A 19067-nucleotide genomic window follows, 5' to 3' on the forward strand; every position below is an offset into this window, starting at 1 on the left:
TCTTCGAGCAAAACTTATAAATCATTTAAGTGCTTTTGAGTATATGAAGTACAAAAGTGTATACATTTTTTATAAGACAGACAAACATTGAGAACAATTGTTTAAATGGCAACAATGCTTAAATAAATTTGTAAATTATATATAAGATGAAACTGTTTAAAAACAGTTACATGTAAAAATGTCCTCAGGAAATATTATGAGTTATGCAGTCAAAATTTATATAGTTTCATCTAATATGAGATGTTAGTTAACTTAAGGAAAACTTACTTTTGTATAACTTTTTTCTCATTATATTACTTTTGTGTATTGTTATGTGATCATTATAATTTTGTCATAAAATTATAGTAATTTCATTTTTCCCTTTTAGCTATAAAGCGGTGCTTTGCATATAATAAAAATTGTCGTTGAAATGTTTCCATTCTTGATGACCTCCTCATTAATAATTGGATTTTAAATTTTACATTGTTATAGTAGATTAATGTTGTATTTTTAATACATTTTAAATTAATTGTTAAATTTTTCAGTTTTGTCTATTTGGGTTTATGTTTTTGACAATACTGTGTTCATTTGATTTTTTTTTTATATGCTCTAATAAAAAGAGTATTTACCTTGTCCTAATAATAAATATTTGTAATTTAATATATATAGAGTATATAGTTTTCTAATACTTCACACCTTATCTTTTTCAATTGGCAAAAAACATCAGTTTACTCACAATCAGTTTAAATCAGATTTAATCTGATTAAATTCATATTTTTTCATTATTTGAGAAAGTTAAGGTAAGTAGTGTTAGTGTTTTTTTAATATATAGAAAATAAGAATATTTAATTCATATGTCAATGAAATTAGCATGAAAGTCCCTAATTGCTGGAATGTATATAAATTAAAAACAACCATGCATACAAATTTCCAGTAAATATGTATTTGAATTAAATACAGAAAACAGAATGTTTTTGATCTTGGTAAAATTTGACCCTTGATGAAGGCCTCTAAAAGAGGTTGAAAACGTTGTTTTTTGTATTTAATTTAAATACATATTATTTGCTGGAAATTTTGTACGCATGGTTGTTTTTAATTTATATGTCAATGTCTTTTTGTCTGTATTTTAGATAATTAATTAACACCATTAAAAAAACTACTGTTTTCTACTATCTCCATTTTTACAATATTATATAAAACATAATCTACAACTCTAAGACTAACATAGATATAAATGATATTTTACATGTAATTTTCACAAATTATGTTGTGTGTTATGTGTCAGTTAAAAAGGTTGTAAATTAAAACCAACTGAAGAGGATGAAGAAACAATGCAATGAAGAAACAATGAAGAAACATTGTTTCTTCATTGCAAAGTTTTTTATTGTTGAATATACATAGGCTAGTACAGGGATGGCCAACAGTTTTTGTCCCTGGGTCGAATTGGAAAGAAAACTTTTTTCACGGGCCGAATTAGAGGCTGCCCTAGTAAGATTTTGAGGTGGTACAAGATCTCATTGTGGTGTCACCCAGTAGAGACTAAATTGTACATAGAGATTACTGATACATATTTTTCACATTATCATGCTTTATCAACATTCTACACTGTACTTAAGAGATTTGTAATGGAGGGTTAGACAGCAAGTTGTTGACCTTTTTTTTTTTCTTTTAGGCGTTAGTATTTTTCACTGGGCTGTTCTGACTTGAGTAGCTAATGCTAATGTTGAAAGATTAATTGCGGGCCACATAAATCCATTACGCGGGCCGTATGTTGGCCATGTCTGGGCTAGTATATAAGTCTATTGTTGGTTGTGTTTGAACCAAATGTTTAAGGAATATTAATGTTTGTATACAACATATGTAAATAATGCTGTCAGGAACTGAAGTAAAACAGCAGCAATGTAATATTTTTGGAAAAACTGACTTGCACCATTTTAGCTTTCATTGGTTTTATATATATATATATATATATTTCATCTGTATCTGTTTTATTTTTGTTATTTTTTATTACACTTCTTAAATTTTATGAAATTTTTTTAGAAATTAAATTATAGAATCATTGGTTTTTTTTTTTAAAATAATTTTTAAATCTTATATTTTGTGGTGAGATTTGAAGATGACTTTGTTATCTAGTCAAAGAAACATTAATTGTACTGTATATTATAAATTCTACTAAAAATTATACTTTTCTTACTTCTTTTTCTCCATTATAATTACTGCTTATTCTGAATATCATTTACAATAATATACTAATCATGTATTTATTCATTTTGCTACAGCAGATTTAATTTATATATTTAGTTATTGATGTAAAAAACATAAAAGTCTGTAACAGCTGGAACATAGATAAATTAAACACTACATGAAATAAGTTGAATGGCCTAATTATATACTGTATATATATTATTTATAAGACAGATAAAAAGGGCAAAATGTTTTGTTGGTTTGTTGGAAAGAGTACAGAGAGTGTTGAGTTGCTTATTGCTCCAGCAGATTTGTTATAATGAGATTTCAACTGTACTAAAAACTGCTCTTATATAGATCTTGTAGTTTAATCTTACAGTAAAATCTCTGAAGAAAATATTTTGAACATTGTATTTTTAAAATAAAATCTTCATGACATATTATTATTGTTATTGTTTTAATTTTGTATTTATCTTTGTTCCATTTCCAATTCTGATTTCAATTTAAACTTAGAAATAAAATTTATCTTTACTCATACTATAGTTGAACCTAATTACATATATANAAAATAAAAATACTGGCCATCAATTAACATAATATATTTTCCTTAAGAGAATTAATATTCTTGTTTATTATTTGATATTGTTTGACTTGCCTTGTTGTCTTTTTTTAATTAAAGTTATCACTTAAGCTTACCTGTTTTCACTTTTTCTTCTTTAATGAATGTTGTAAAAACTTTTTCGCCACTTTTTAAAACTGTTTCCTGCTTTATGCTTTTATCAATGCTATCTACATCTTTTCTTTGAGTTGTTACAAATTTGTAAGTCTGTATTAATTTTACATCTTTACTTCTCTCAAAATCATTTTGTTTCATTAATTTTAATTTTTCTTGTGTTGAAATTGCTTCTGATTTTAAAGTTAATGCTTGTTCCTTTGTTTCTGGCAAACTTTCCTGTACAAATTTATCTTCTAATTCTTCATCATCTAAAATTTCTGTTCCTGGTGTTTCAATTTCATCTTGACTTTCAATATCTGCAACACCTAATTGAATGTGTTGATCTAGAAGAGCATCCTGAAAGGATAGTGATAAATCCATTGGACTTGTGTGTGCAGATACGGTATCTACCAATGTTGTTTGGGTAGATGAATCTTCTTTCGGAAATGATATATCTGCTGCGGAATCGTGAGGACTTACAGCAACAGATTTCGTTTCAAATTGAAAGGGGCTACTTGCAGTTTCTGTTGTGACTGGTGATTCAGTGCCGACTCCAGTATCTAAAAGATGATCGGACATAGGACTGGTAGCTATTTCAGATTTTTCATATATTTCTTCTGATAATTCGAAACTTTCTTGTAATCCAATACCCTTTGATATATCTTCTTCGGTAAGACTTGGAGATTTAATAATTTCTGTTTTCAAAGGTGATTCGATATTAATAGGACTAGATGCTTGATCTGTCTGAAGCACCGGAGAAGATGGAAGATTTTCAATTTCTGTTACCATGTTTTTATCACTGGGAAGAGAAATATGCTCTGGTGATAATGCTTCTTTTTCATCTTTAGTTCTATGAGTAATTCTTATGTGTGATTCTGTTTTAAAATGTATATCTAAAGTTTTTGTTATTGGTGGATTCACTAAAGTTAATTTACTTTCTGAAGTTGCCCTACCTTCATCCATATCTAAAATTTTACGATCAAGTAAAATTTCCAAAGGCCGAGTATCTTCATTTATCGATATACTTTTACTGCGAATAATATTTTCCTTAATAGATTTTCCTAAATAAGATGTGACTGGTTCTTGCATGGTGGGAGCATCATACGTTTTAATGAAGAACTCGCTTCCCTCTCGTCTAATATCACCTGGATAGGCAGTATAAACAGCAATCGGACTTAGTCCACGATCGACATGTTGAGGCGATTTTTCTTCTTGTTTGCGTTCATCGCTAATTATTTCTTTTTCTTTAGTAATCTTGTGAATATCTTTTTTATTAGCAGAAATTGATATGTCAGTTACTTTTTCATCAGATATCATTTTCTTCTGAACTACTGAAGTTTTTATATTTTCATCAAAACGTTTTGTCAGTGCTAATTCTAGAGTTTCTTTAGTTACACTTGGAAGAGTGCTAGCTACTAAATCTTCCATCACCTTTTCCTCTTCAACAGGAATTTGTTCTTCTATAGTACGATCTTGAGAACTGGAATCGTCTTGATCAGAGGGAATGACTTGTTTCTCCAAATCATGTTCTGAAAGGTGTGAATAACTTCTACTCAGGTATCATGTTTGGTTGTTTAAAAATCACAATTCTCATTCAACCAAACACACTGGGTATGTCAAATATGAAATGAATATTTTTATTCTAATGGATGATCTAATATCTTCCTTAATATAGTGATGATATGAAATGTTTTATATTGCAAGCAGGATTTCATAACAAAATACATGCAGGCATAACAAAACATAAAAAGCTAAGACACTAAAAACAAAATTAAATATATAATTGACACCATAGTACAGTAGTTTACAATTTTTAATACTACAATTACTAAAATAATCAACATAACTTATTTATCACTCTTCTACACTACTGATAATCACAGCTGAAGTAACGAGAGCATTTCCTGACGACTTTATAATTCCTTTAAGTTAGTTTCAGTTATTGAAATTGTTTATTTATCATATGATTATATTTATTTGAAGAAACAATAAATTTTGAAACCTCAAAAAAAATATATTTGTATTTAATATAATGTTCTTATTTACTTGTTTCTTTTCCTATTTATAATTTACTTTTAAATAAAATAGCATCAGTTATTTTTATTAAATAATAATTATTATAATATATTAATAGACATTTATTTCAAAAAATGCAAAATTACAAATTATAACACATGAAATTCTTCATCAGATATCTCAAAAAATTCATTTTATTTTTAATTATAAAAAAGTCATAAAAAAACCATTTTATAAATGCATCATGAAATATATGTATATATATTTATATTTATTAAATAAATATATAAATATATTGTAAAAAAGCAATAAAATCATAAATAATTATGATGATGTAGCTAGAATAATTATGAAAAAGGTATATTACATATAGAATAAAATGCTGGAGCACTGTATTTTATATATGCAATATTTAAGATGTCTATATAAACATAAAGCACTAATAAATCTAAAGAGCAGTTTTATAGCAGCAGATCAAAATATCAATATAAACAATGTGCAGTACTACTTACCTCCTAAAATAATGTTAATGATATGAATAAAAGCTTTAAGGGAAAATCGTGCACACAAATCACATTCTCACACATTCATTGTTAATAGTATGAGAAAAGGTAATATTAATTATTTAAATATTTGAAATTTGCTCATTTTTATTTTCTTTCAATCAATTATTTTTATAATAAATAAAATATTATTTCAATATTCAGAATTTCATTATTATTTATATCAACTAAAGATTTTCAAAACAAAAGGTACTGATAATTCTAGATAAACTAAATGTGAAATTAAGATGCACACTGTCATATTTAATAGTGTTTGCTTTTTAGGTTGATGTATTGTCATTTGATCCTCAATAGAAATTCTTAAGTATATAAGATAATATGATGCCCATCAATAAGTATAAAAACAAAATTACAAATACAAATGCAAATACTTTCAATAAAACAGTTTGTTGTCACCAGGCAATGGAACATAATAAGGATTCAAATTAAATTGCTAAAGCCTTTGAAAATAAATAAGTAAATACAGTGTTAATGGAGGAGAGAAAGTCTACTTCAAAGTCTTAACTAGCAAAATCCTGACAGGTTTACAGTGGGTTGGTTGCATGGGCTAAAAGTTAAACTATGTATTGTTTCCATATATGTACACGTGGGGTTAGAACATGGACATAATAATTAAACATCCACCTAAACAGGCTCAAAAACATTATCTAACACAGATTTAGCCAATTCTGTTGTTTCATTTGTGCATACATGATGTCCATTTATGTTCTGACATAAGCATAGCAAGCATCCTGGATGAAGTACCAATATAAGAAGTGAAATTATTTGAAGTTATAAAGGAGTATTTCATAAATATCAGATTTTTCCAACATAGATAGAGGGTTCCCTATCATTAGTAATCAACCTATGTAGGGATGGTTGAGATTGGATGGATAGAATATAGCCAAACAATTAAAGTGATTGAGATAAAGAAATGATACCTATAAAAGGAATGTAATGTTCAAATTCTATAGGGAAACTGGAATAAACTATAACAGAAACAAACACACCCACTAAATAACCTTAATTACTTCCAGTATACATTTAATACAAGAAAATTCAGACTTGCATTTTCTGTCTACATAGGAGAGCTTCATCAGGCCAAGACATTCCAAAACAGAATGCCAAAGCTGTTTTATTGAAAGTGTTTGAATTTGTATTTGTAATTTTGTATATATTTTTTTATTACTAAATAACACCATGAGACAGTTTTGCACTTTGTTCTTAATTTTAATGTGATATCACATTTATGAGAAAGAAGATAAAGATGATTGCAAAGTGACTGTTGTTCTTGATTGATAATATTAATAAAAATGTTTTATTTTTAACTAACTCTTCATTTTATTACCAAAAAGTTTATTTTTGATATTGAAATTATGAAGTTATATTTTTAATCTTTCTCAGTTATGATAAATTTGGTTTTTAAAAACAACAGAAAACAGATATATTTCATTAAAAGATAATGTAGTATACATTCACCCTATATCTGCATTATTGATATTTGGTATAGTTTCTTAATAATTATTTATTTATTTATTTAAATATATGAAAAAATCAACAGCAGTTTTAATAGAGGCAGTAATCTCCTAGAGTAACTAGTTTGAAAGTGAAGATATGTAACGTAACAACAAAAAAATGTCTTACATTTATTTGTTATATGGTACGTGAGCTTTGAGTATTCAAGTCATATTGTGCAGTTTTATATGAGACAATTCATTATATCACATCTCTCATTTTCTGTATATAGAGACAAACTATACTACTTTTGGATACCATTTTATGTTCTAGATGTTTTAAGTATGTTTCCAAGATATAAAAGTGACAGTTTTTGAAGTTTAGTATTAAAATATTTTCTCTTTCATTCAGTTGAATCAATGTTTGTATCAAGCTGAGAAAAATACAATGATCACTTTATCAGAGGAAGTCAATGCTAAAATATTTTCAGTTTATGAGAAGTCTTTCTGCAATGCTACTAATGCCAACTGCATTAAAGTAGATGAAACAAATCTGAATTTTTTTAAAATTTTAAACTTTATAAATTTTGAGTCAGTATGTATAGTATCTTAATTAACAATTTTTTTTATCATCCAGTACTTACATTGAAAATTACTATAAAATTTTTGGATTTACATGCTAAATAGATTTTCAATATTCTCAAAGAAATTGTAAGAAACTAAAGTGAAGGTATGTTCTCTTCTATTTTTAAGATGCAAATTTATAGATATTAACTTCTATACTTTCTAATCATTGTAAACATATTTATGTCTAAATGCATTTGTGCAATATACAATCCAAATATTTGAAGTAGAAATATCAAAATTTATTTTAAAACTTAGAAACAATTATCTAAATTTGAATTTGTATTTCAAGTAAAAGTATTAAGATGCTTTCATTCTTTAAATAAATAATTTTAATCAACTTCTTTTTAATCTAAAATAATGAGCAAAGTTCAAAATTAGTTCACCAGGTTTAAGATTAGCCATTCGCTAGTAAATATTAAACATTCTACAAAAATCCCAAAAATAAACAAGACACAAATAGAAATCATTTCGTATAATTCAATTTTTAACACTTTAAAATATTGCAGAAATAAAATAATGTAAAATGTTTTAAGTAATGAATATATTATATTTAAATTTAATGTTAATAATTCATTAACATAATTCTTAATTATTTGAAAATATTTATAAACTCTGATGATTTTTACTTGTGTCATTCTTTTATATTTAAAATCAATATTTATTAATAATAAAAATTCTGCTTTTTTAAAATCCAAAGGAAAAGTTAGGTATTTTCAAATTATTTTAAAAACTTGAGCTAATTTAAGCATTTATTGCTGAGTAATTTTATTATTTTTCTCAAACAGATGCACTTAATGCTATTCTAAGAAAATTAAAAATAAATTTGCAAATGCACAACATTAAAATAAATCAAAATTAAAAGGTTAGAAGTAAATTAAGTGCATTTTTATTCTCTATAACAGAACTTTCTCAAGCTTTACAATTTATAAAAATTGAAAAAGTTACATTCAGTAATATTAGTTGGGTTAATTGATTATTTATCTAATCACCTAAAAGGGGTTTGTGGACTAATAAACAAAATTTGTTATGTCCTTCTAATCCGACTGTTCACCAGAGTTCAAAAATTACCCAGAAGTAATTCTTGAACTCTGGTGAACAGTCGGATCAGAGGAATCAATCACAAAACTGCTCAATCTTTACAGTTTTTTCCCAGTCGGTTATTGTGGCCTTACTCATTCCAAACTCTACTGACAATTTCGTTGCACTTTCACCCTTGTCCAACTTTTTCAAGATGTTCAGCTTGTCTCTCAACATACACATTGCATGTTTCCATTTCATGGCCATTGTAGCAGCAGACTAAACTAAACTAAAATAATGTAGAGCAAAGAGGACATTCAACATCCACAGTTAAGCGTGCTAACTCACACAGTAGCATCAGTCAATTGATTGGAATTCTGGACTGTGTATTAAACATTTTTTATGCAGTTAAAATAATTTTAAGGTAAACAGTGAAGGCAGGTTGCCATTTCAAAATTACAAAACTTTTTTGTTAACTGTTTGTACTCTCTATTGAGTACAAGTCAGATGAAATAAAGGGGTGGGGTGCTGACATCATTGATGGTGTTTGATCTATATAAAACAGGTCTGGTTTAATTATTTCAATTATTCGCTAATCTGAAAATCTGCTAATCCAAACAGGGCTTGGACCCAATTAGTTTGGACTAGTGTGACTCTACTGTGTGTGTGTGTGTCTGACATATATTGATATTGATAGTTTTGAATAAAATATGAACAATTCTATTCAACTGAATCTTTATTTCTGTATGTTTTAAAATTGATATTTAATATTAAAAGTTTTATTTTAAATTTTTGAATACCTATTTATGATATATAAAATTTAGTTTATAACAATAAGTCAAGTAATGATACATTTTGCAAATACTTTTAGTATATTTCATAAGATGTCTTATTTAATAGCTGTTTGTTACAAAATAAGTATTATGTTATTATTTTATTGAAAAATGCATTAATATTGGACCTTATGTAACTAATTCTTCTAGACTTTGTCACATTAACTGTACATAGCAAAGATCATAAAAATAAAAATCTCATAGTAATCATCTGTCTTCTTATTACAAAAACAACAGAAACATAATTGACAAACTTATAACAACAATACAGATGTGATCAAAATAATCACTTCTATAAGAGAGCCTAAAAATCATTATGCACTTACATTATATATGATACATTGTAAGTAACTTTTTGATTACTGTATAGCTGTCAGACATAGCTTAAATCACTGAAGAAGTGTCTGTAACATTCACTAAATTTAAGTCATTTTATTTTATATTTTTCTTTGGTGATCTTTTATGATTTAAAAGATGTTTCTAAAAACTTTACCTTAGTGTTCTTTTTATAAATGGTTACTAACAAAATGACTACTATACTTTGCATATGCAAAAAGTTTTATAATCTTTTGCTTTTAGACTATTATTTAAACTTTTTAGGTACACTGTTATTAATTTCTTTTTAGAAAAATTGTACTGTTTTGAACTTTCAATATTGCATATAATAAGTGATAAGGAAAATTCATTAAAATTTTCATTTAAATCTAATTATTGATTATTTTATTTATAGTTTATTTTTCTGTTCTAATTATAATAATTAAAAATGAAATGTTCTTCACTAATATAATTGAACTGAAGTGATTGTTTTTAAAGGAAACATATTATTGTATTGTGTGTGTCCCTAAGCATATTGTAAACAGCATTTCTAATTCATCTTTCCTTAATAATGTGTATGGTTACCAATATTTTTCAGAAAAAGAATCCATTTCTATAGAATCTGAATTTGTATACATTATAATATATTATTATATTATTTGTATTATTAGTAATATATTAATTTCAGATTTATAAATTTCTTTTTACGTACTGATTACTTTTGACATTTTACGCNCGTGACGTCATCATCAAGCGCGAAAGCGGCCAAAGCTGTATTGGAAAGGCGTTTTTGAATTGAGTACTTGTGTTCCTTGACCCTTGTTTTAAGGCAACGTGCGGTAGCACCAATATATTCGCCAGGACGATTCACCCTATGATCGTAAATAGGGATAGAATATATTCCCGGAACACAGTTCCTATCAAGATGGTCCTTATCGTTTCGTAAACAGGAGAAAATGGTCTGCGATCTTCTGTAAGCGATATTTTTACCAGCATACCGAGCGATTTGTTTGTAGGTGCTATGAAGGATCTTGTTGTAAGTAATAGGAACGAAGGGCTGGTTATTCCGAAGTGCCGTACTCCTAGGTTGTTGGTGGCGTGCTATAAATGTTTTAATTAGGCACGTAGGGTAACCATGTAGTCTAGCCACATTCGAAATAGATTCCAATTCCATTTTTCTATCTTCCGCGCTTGAACAATGGGTAAAAGCTCTTCTTACTAGGGTCTTAAAAGCGGAGATCTTGTAACCAACCGGATCATGTGATTGAGCATGTATAAAAAGAGGCGCATACGAGCTCTTACGGTATACTTTAGTTGTTATTCGACCCTGTTGCAAGCTAATGTCAATATCAAGAAAATGCACGTTGGTGGAGCTCTGCTGTTCAGCCCTCAACGAGAGGCCATAAGCGTTACTATTGAAAGTTTCAGTGAATGCCGCCAAGTCCGGTTTTCTCTTCCAAACAATGAATACGTCATCCACGTATCTAGCGTATAATATAATGTCATCGTTAAAGTCAGGTAAGACTTGTTGTTCGAGGCGCCTGACCACCAATTCACATAATGTTCCTGATATGGGGCTACCCATAGGCACCCCTCTAGACTGCAGGAAAGTATTTCCCTCAAATACGAAAAAAGATGAGTGACATACGAGATGTGACAACTCTAAGATGTCAGATAGATGTTCAGAAGAGTCTCTGATATTTCGAATGAGATTTTTTTGAAATCTTGGAATCGAACCTGAGGATGACCGGTGAAGACGGTAGAAAACGTTCGTTTTTAAATTGAATTTTGCTGGTATATTGGTAATTTTGTGGTTAGGTTCTTAATTCTCACACCAGTATGATGAATGATTGAAAAGAAAACTGTGTGTGTCTGGTGGAGTACAGCTGGAATTTTTCACTATGCACTTCTCCNTGGGCGACTTACCACTTTAAAAATAAATTGGGCTACAATTTGAGGTTCTCACTGGACATGTGCTGTTTACCTGTAATTTATTTATTTATATTATTCATGATGATTGATTAAAAACATTTCTTGAAGTTCATTGAAACATTATGACAAATATTTTCAACATCAACTATCAAACCTCATCCTTAGTCTTTGTCAAAGAAAATAGTTTTTAAAAATCAAACTAATTTTGCATTCCAGTATCAAATTTTAAATCTTTTAATTAATGAGCAATGTCATACTAATGGATTACATTACATTTAGTGAAGCACTCCCTCTGACCTGTAGCATTAAATGCTACTGGCTTGAAGTACTCCTTTTTTAATTAACCCTGCTTCGCATATGCTTTGCAGGTAGAAAAGGTACAATTTTTTGATATCCATACTAATGGATATCAAAAAATTGTCAACACAGCTGTTCCCATCCCCATTAAAATATAACAGTATAAACAACACTCAAACTCAATTTATTATTAACAGCCAAATATTAACTGCTGGATTCTCAGACTTACATATAAGACTATAAGCCTGAGAATCTTGCAGTTAATATTTGACTATTAAAATTCAACAATTACAAACATCCATGCCCAAAACAGGATTTGAACAGTAATTTTGTGAACTAAAAATCGTATCTTAAGACATTCATCTACTAAATTTGCCAATATTTTAGAATATAGCCATGAATTACAAAAACAGAAATAGTTAAAATATTATGCTTGTGGTTTTTCAAACCTTTAGAAATAATGTGTATAGATTTAAAATTTAGATATTATTCACTTTTTCAAAACTTTGCTTTGTCTTGAAAGTGTTTCATATTGTTTTCAATGAAGTATCTATATTTTAAGGAGTATTATTTGACTTTATTGACAGTTATAAATATGATGTCACAATTCAGCTATAAAATTTGTAATTATTATGATTAAATTTGCTATTTCCAAATTTAAATAGTAAAAGATGAAGATAAACAATTTACATCTATTTACACAAAACTTCAGTAAGTTTAAACTAAATGACAAATGCTTTTAAGATTAGACATAGAAAATATGTTGAAAATATTATATAGATGAACATTTCTGAACAAACTGTCAAAAGAAAAAAAGATAATATCCAGCTCTAAAGTGAATGTCAGATATTATGATAAATTCAAATTATGATAGGATTTCTATTATTTTTCAGACAAATTTTATCATGTTTTAAAATTTATTCTCTGAATTCATTTTTTCTTTTTATGCTTGATCAAAATTGCTTAACTATGTAATTTATTCAATTCGCATTCTTTTTTCTGCTCTAATACCAATTATTTTTCTATAGTATGTTTACAGATTTTGCAAGATTTAAATTCTGTACACAAATTATTTTTTAGAATATTAATCCACATCTACAATAATTTATTGAAAAAAATACATTTAAAAACTTAAAATTTAAAATAATTATATAATAATCTATTAAAATGTAAAATAAATCATTTTAAGAAGTAAAACACACACAAGATAATTAAATTTTACTTCACTTTTAAATATTGATGTCTCTTGGTTATATTTTTAAAAAATAATTGGAAGATGCTATTGGTATTTTCCTAAATATTTCTAAATTATTAATTAAATTGTTAAATTGATGAAGTGGTAATGATTGCTTGCCTTTTCATTGGATAATTATAAATTACACAATCAGTTATAAATAAGCACTACACATATAACCGATATCCAGCGAGAGAATACAAAATTATATTAATATGGTTATATGTGTAGTGCTTATTTACTTATAGCCAGTTTGAGTAGTTGAATCATTTATTGTAATAAAGTATTCTACTTACTGTTATCCAGTATCAAAGATCTTTGTAAATTTGATTCTGGATTTTATACAGATATTGCTAAGATTCATAAGCACGATTAGCCATTTAAAATCAATTGAAAAAGATTTTCTATCAGTTGTAAGAAAAAACATCAGTGATACCTATTTATACAAACAAGCTAGACATTTAATAATTTATGCAACTTTATAATCAAAGCTTTAGAAAGAGTGAACTCTCATTCCAGAGACTTCTCATTAACTAAACACATTGTTATTGTATACAATTTTATATATTTGATCATCTTAGTTAATGTAAGGATATCCTTATCTCTCATTTCTATTCAGTTTGTTAAATATATATGTTTTGTTATAAAAAAAAAATAGAAAGGTAATTTGCATAATCTGATTATTTTTTAATATGTTAATCTGATTATTAACTTTAATTTTATTCAATTCTTACATACAAATATATTAAAATGAGAGAACAATAATTGCTTAATTAATATGAAAATAAGAGGTAAATCATAAAATTGATACCTTTTTTCTCAACAAATTCTTTTAACCTTCCTCATATTTCAGTTGTAAAAATTTAAAAATGCTAAAATTTACACCTTCCTTTCACTTTCTAGCTTTCACTGATTAAAAATGAACATTTTGGCTACATTCAGTGGTCTGTATCAGGTTAAGAAGATTCTATATCAAATGTCTATAGCAGATTTGAAGTTTGGATTCTTCAAATCTGGTATAGACATTTGATATAGAATCTTCTTAACCTGATACAGACCACTGAATGTAGCCAAAATGTTCATTTTTAATCAGTGAAAGCTAGAAAGTGAGAGGAAGGTGTGAATTTTTGTATTTAGAAGATAGTTCAAGCTTTAGAATTAACAAATTTTAAAATTCTTCAAAGACAACATCTCAATATTTCAATGTGATGGAAAATAATCAGCGGGTTAGATATAAGATAATCAGGATTATTAGTATTCTCATTAGTGTCACTTTCAGATTATGAAGATTTCAAATATTGGAAAATGTACATAGATTGACCAGAATGAGGTCACTTAGATTAAAACACTAATCGATAATTATCATCTGGCTCTGACTTCTAACTAAACAGCTTTTTCTACTGCTTGGAAATTTCACTGGATTTTCAAGATAAATTTAGTTTATGCCTTCATCAATAAGATATCTCTACCAAGTAGTCTATGACATATTTGATTAATATCTCTAGCAGAAGAGATTTCTAAATTGAAATTTTCATCATTGTGACTGACTTCACTGACAAGAATTCTCTTTCCTCACTCATATTCAGCATTCAGGTATTCTTATGGATTTTAATATATGAATATGCTATCAGCTTTTTAATATCAGAGAAAAAGATTATCATGAAAGTAATGATTTAATGGTGATGCATTCAATGAGATGGTGATTTAATGATAGATGTTTTCAAAATTGAAATCCTGACATGTTCATGAAGTACTAGAACACTATTTTTTTTTTTAAAGGAATGCAATCTATTCTACCTTTATCTTCATTTATATGATATGATATAGCACATAAAACAGTAAATAAGCGTGACCAGCCAAGTCTTTCAATGTAAATTAAATTAATAGAATGTTGTTAAATATATACAATGTTCTATTAATTTTTAGTATGGAAGTATAGTGTCTGTGGAAATGTCAGTGAGTATTGAACAATATTGTATTATTAAATTTTTTCTGAAGGAGAATATAAACTTGATAAAACTTTACAGATTGCAAACACAATACGAGGATAGACATTGTCTTTGATTGTTACACTAATCCTAGACATTGGCAAGGATAATGTCTATGATTGGTGTGACAAATCTATAGACCAAAATCAGCATGAATGAATTGCATAGACACATAGAAGATATTGCTACAATATTCAATGTCAATTTTAGCAATATGGAAAGAGTTATTCATAAACACATACTGTTCAGAAAAAGTGTACTACTGTGATCAAAAAGTATCAAGTATGATTCATTTAAACTGCAAACTTGCAAGAGGATATTGTCGTCTTTTTTTTTCATATGGTACCAGTTTCATCACATCTAGCAGCAATCCATACATTATTATCAGTTTTCATTTGCAAATAAATGCTTGTTTTGTATGTAAATAATTTTTGTGTCCATCAATTTTTCAAAATGTCAAGTGTAATCGAGCAAAGAACAGGCATTAAATTTTGTTTTTGCGATGGAATTACTGCTACAAAAACATTGGAAATGTTGCAAAAAGACTTTGGTGATGATAGTCTATCAAAAACAAGTTTTTGAGTGGTACAAGATGTTTGAGGAAGCTCAGAGAGTGCATCAAAAATAAACCATGCCGTGTTAGAAGACTAGTCACTTCAACTGATGAACATGTCACTTCAGTCAGAAATTTGGTGCTCAGTGATCATCATTTAACAATTAGAGACCTTATTGAACATGTTCTAGTATCATTTAGATCTTGTCAAGCAATTTTAAAAGATTATTTGTGCTTGACATACATCACTTCTCAAGTCATCCCAAAAATGTTGAATTTTTTTCCAAAAACAATGTGTTCAAGTGGCCAAGGAAATGCTTTCTCAAAGTGAATTGATCTTAAAACATCATTACAGATGATGATATATGGATCTAAGCTTTTGACACCAAAACAGCTCAACAATCAAGTGAATGGTGCTCGAAATATTAAGCAAGACCAAAAAGATCATGTCAGAGTCTGTCAAAAATCAAGGTCATATTGACTGTTTTCTTCAATTGTTGTGGTGTTGTGCATCACAAATTCCTTCTGACTGGCCAAACTTTAACAAAGAATATTATTTGATCATTTTTCATCATTTGTATTAAGCACTTTGTAGAAAATGACCTGATTGGTTTGGTTAGGTTACTTAATGTGTAGCTTTTGGGGATGATAAATGCAAAACAATGTTTGAATAGTCTTATAAGAGGCAATGATGACAATTTATTTGCAAATTTGAAGATGGTTAACTAAACATTAGTAGGAAGGGATGCCCTGCCATGTTTTTAATAACTTGCATTCAGCATGACACATAACTTCTTGGCATTGACTTAGAATCTTTGACAGTGAAAATTTATAATTATTTTACAGTTTACACTGTTCTTGTTAAGTTTCTAAAACAGTTCAGTGAGTTTTTGATGTAGAATACAAAAATCTTAATCACAGCAAAACACAGTAGCTCTCTTTATTTTCAGTTGTTCAAAGACTTCTACAAATGTTTGTAACTCTCATTCTTTCTTTTACATAACAAACCACTAGCTGTACTGAAAAAGTTTTGTAAAGATCCATTATGCTAAATGAAATTATTCATGTTTATGAGGCTTGTTTTGTCCCTAATTAATCTACAAGGTATGGCTGTAAAATAATGGGACTGATGCTGCAACTTAATTATTATTTGAAAACTTGCATTTTACTTGTGTTCTCCATCAATGTGTAATCTTTCTGTATTCACACACTGTTGCATTCAGATTTTCCATTGATTATAACAGTGCTGGAAGTCAGTTTCTGTCAGGGTATGCAGAAGCCCCATTGTTTTTTTTTCTTAAGCATACAGTCAAAACAGGTTTCCTTCAGTGAAGCCTTCACTTTAGGGAAGATATAAAAGTTACATAAATACAGTGGGTATTCAGACAATGTGATGCCTTTCTTGACCAAAAAGTGTTTTGGTGATAATGCTGAATACACTGGCATGTTGTCCTGATAAAGAATAAACCCTTTTTGCTACAAGTTTGGCTGCTTTCTTCTGAACCTTTACCTTAAAGTTTCCAGAGCATGTTTATAATATTGTTGTTCATTCACTGTTGTACTCTCTGGAACTCAGTGCTCCAAAATTTTACCCTTAATTTAATATCAAAGAACACTCTTGACCTGCAGAACATCTGTGCCATTTAAACACATGCACAAGACAATCATGCATCTCTATAAACTTCACATAGCAGGTGAAAAGATTCAGTGGCCATTTTTTTCAATGTCACCAAATATTTCAGGTTGCTATGTTGCTCTGCTTTCAAACTTGTCATTTTTCTGATGTGAGAGAAAAAACACATTCCTTTCAAACAGTTCCTAATAGCAAACTAACAGCAAAATGCAGATGAGACTTGCTGTGCTTGTTTAGACTTATTTGAGGTCTTTTATCCTTCCTTTGCTCCAGCCCAAATGCAACCATTCAATGCACAGAAGTGCAGTCTGATTTTTTATAATCACACCATATATTTTCTACTCATATTAGCAAATTAGAAAAGGAAGATAATTCTTAACTCCTTTATTGATGTAATGAAAATCCTTTCATCCTTATAAGTTCTACTTCCAGAAAGGAGGATATCAATTTCATATCATTTAAAATGAAAGACACACTAAATCAAATGAAAAGTGATAGCTACAAATCTGAGATGCAACAATTTCAGGGGAATAGAAATTATTTAAATTTGTGGATGGAGAATTTTCAGTAACTTTTTGGATTTGAGTGGCTAGATACATCTTTTGAAAAGATGTATAAATAAGAATAAAATTTTTGACGGGAAAAAAGTGTATAAATTGATAACAGTAAGTGTTTTCATCTGTTCTCCAATTGAAGAAATTTGTTGTCACATATGATGAAAAGTTAGTTTCAAGCCACAAGAAATGGTGCAACTACATTGAATACTGTGAAAGTGAACAACAATACAATGAGATTGTGAAGATAGACCATGACTTTTTTACCCTACCAGATTGTAATGTTTTGTTGAAAGACTTTTCACTCATACAAGCATAGTGGACTAAAGAAAGAAACAGACTAACCATTGATTCTGTAAAAGGAATTGCTTTTGTGAACTTTAATTTCAGGTGCTTCACATGCAAAATGTTTTTGGCTTCACACACAATAGTGAATAATTAAAAGAAAAGTAAATCTAGTGACAAATACAGGGTGCATAGTAAAGTCCTTGTATACTCATGTAACTGATGAATGCAGATAGCTACGGTTATAAACATGATGTGTAAGTTATAATAAAGTGACTATGCACTACAAGACAATACTGCTTGCAGCACCTCCTAATGGTAAAATTTGGAAGTTAGCATTCCTACCTCATACAAATGCACAATATAGAAAATAGTTAATTACAAAATTGTACAGCATGACTAATATAGAATGAAAAACATCCTGTGTATAAGAATAGCATGAATAGACAGTGTAAAATGCTAATTTGTCAGTATTTGATTTCTGACAATGCTATGTCATTAGTCATATCACAAAGCGTGGGAAGTGAAACCACATTGGAGATGTAACAAATTATTCCAGCAATGAGAAGCTTTGTCCTGGATACAAATGTGTATTTTCCTATTCTGTCCCTATTTTTCACAATTTGCTTCATGAACTCAACAGTAATTAAAACATGTGGATGACTTTTTGCTTTCTGTCATATTATTTTTTCAGATTATTTCCTATTAGGATTTTTGTTAATGTTATAAAACACAATTTTAAATAATAAAAAATATTAAGCTCTAGCTATTTTAAGTCACAAGGCTTCCTAAAGTAAAGATCAACACAATTTATTTTTGTAGCTCTTGTAATCAGGAAAATTTTTTCAAGACTTTATACCTACTCTGGGCATTGAGTTGGTTGAAGATATTCTCACTTTGGGGTTTCAC

At 28.3% G+C, this 19067-nt stretch overlaps 1 protein-coding gene across 3 annotated transcripts in view; it reads right to left on the reverse strand.

Moving 5' to 3' along the window:
• Positions 1 to 2830: 2830 nt before the first annotated feature.
• Positions 2831 to 19067, reverse strand: part of LOC111631113 (ankyrin-3-like) — a 279012-nt gene continuing 262775 nt past the window's right edge. For all 3 annotated transcript variants that reach the window (XM_023375329.1, XM_023375323.1, XM_023375315.1), the window contains one exon: positions 2831 to 4407. In XM_023375329.1, coding sequence (XP_023231097.1) covers positions 2846 to 4407 — 1562 coding nt within the window. In that variant the 3' untranslated portion in view covers positions 2831 to 2845. The remainder of the gene's footprint in view (positions 4408 to 19067) is intronic.

Source organism: Centruroides sculpturatus, unplaced genomic scaffold (assembly GCF_000671375.1).
Source record: "Centruroides sculpturatus isolate CEXI.00-Female unplaced genomic scaffold, Cexi_2.0 scaffold20, whole genome shotgun sequence".
NCBI lineage: Eukaryota > Metazoa > Arthropoda > Arachnida > Scorpiones > Buthidae > Centruroides > Centruroides sculpturatus.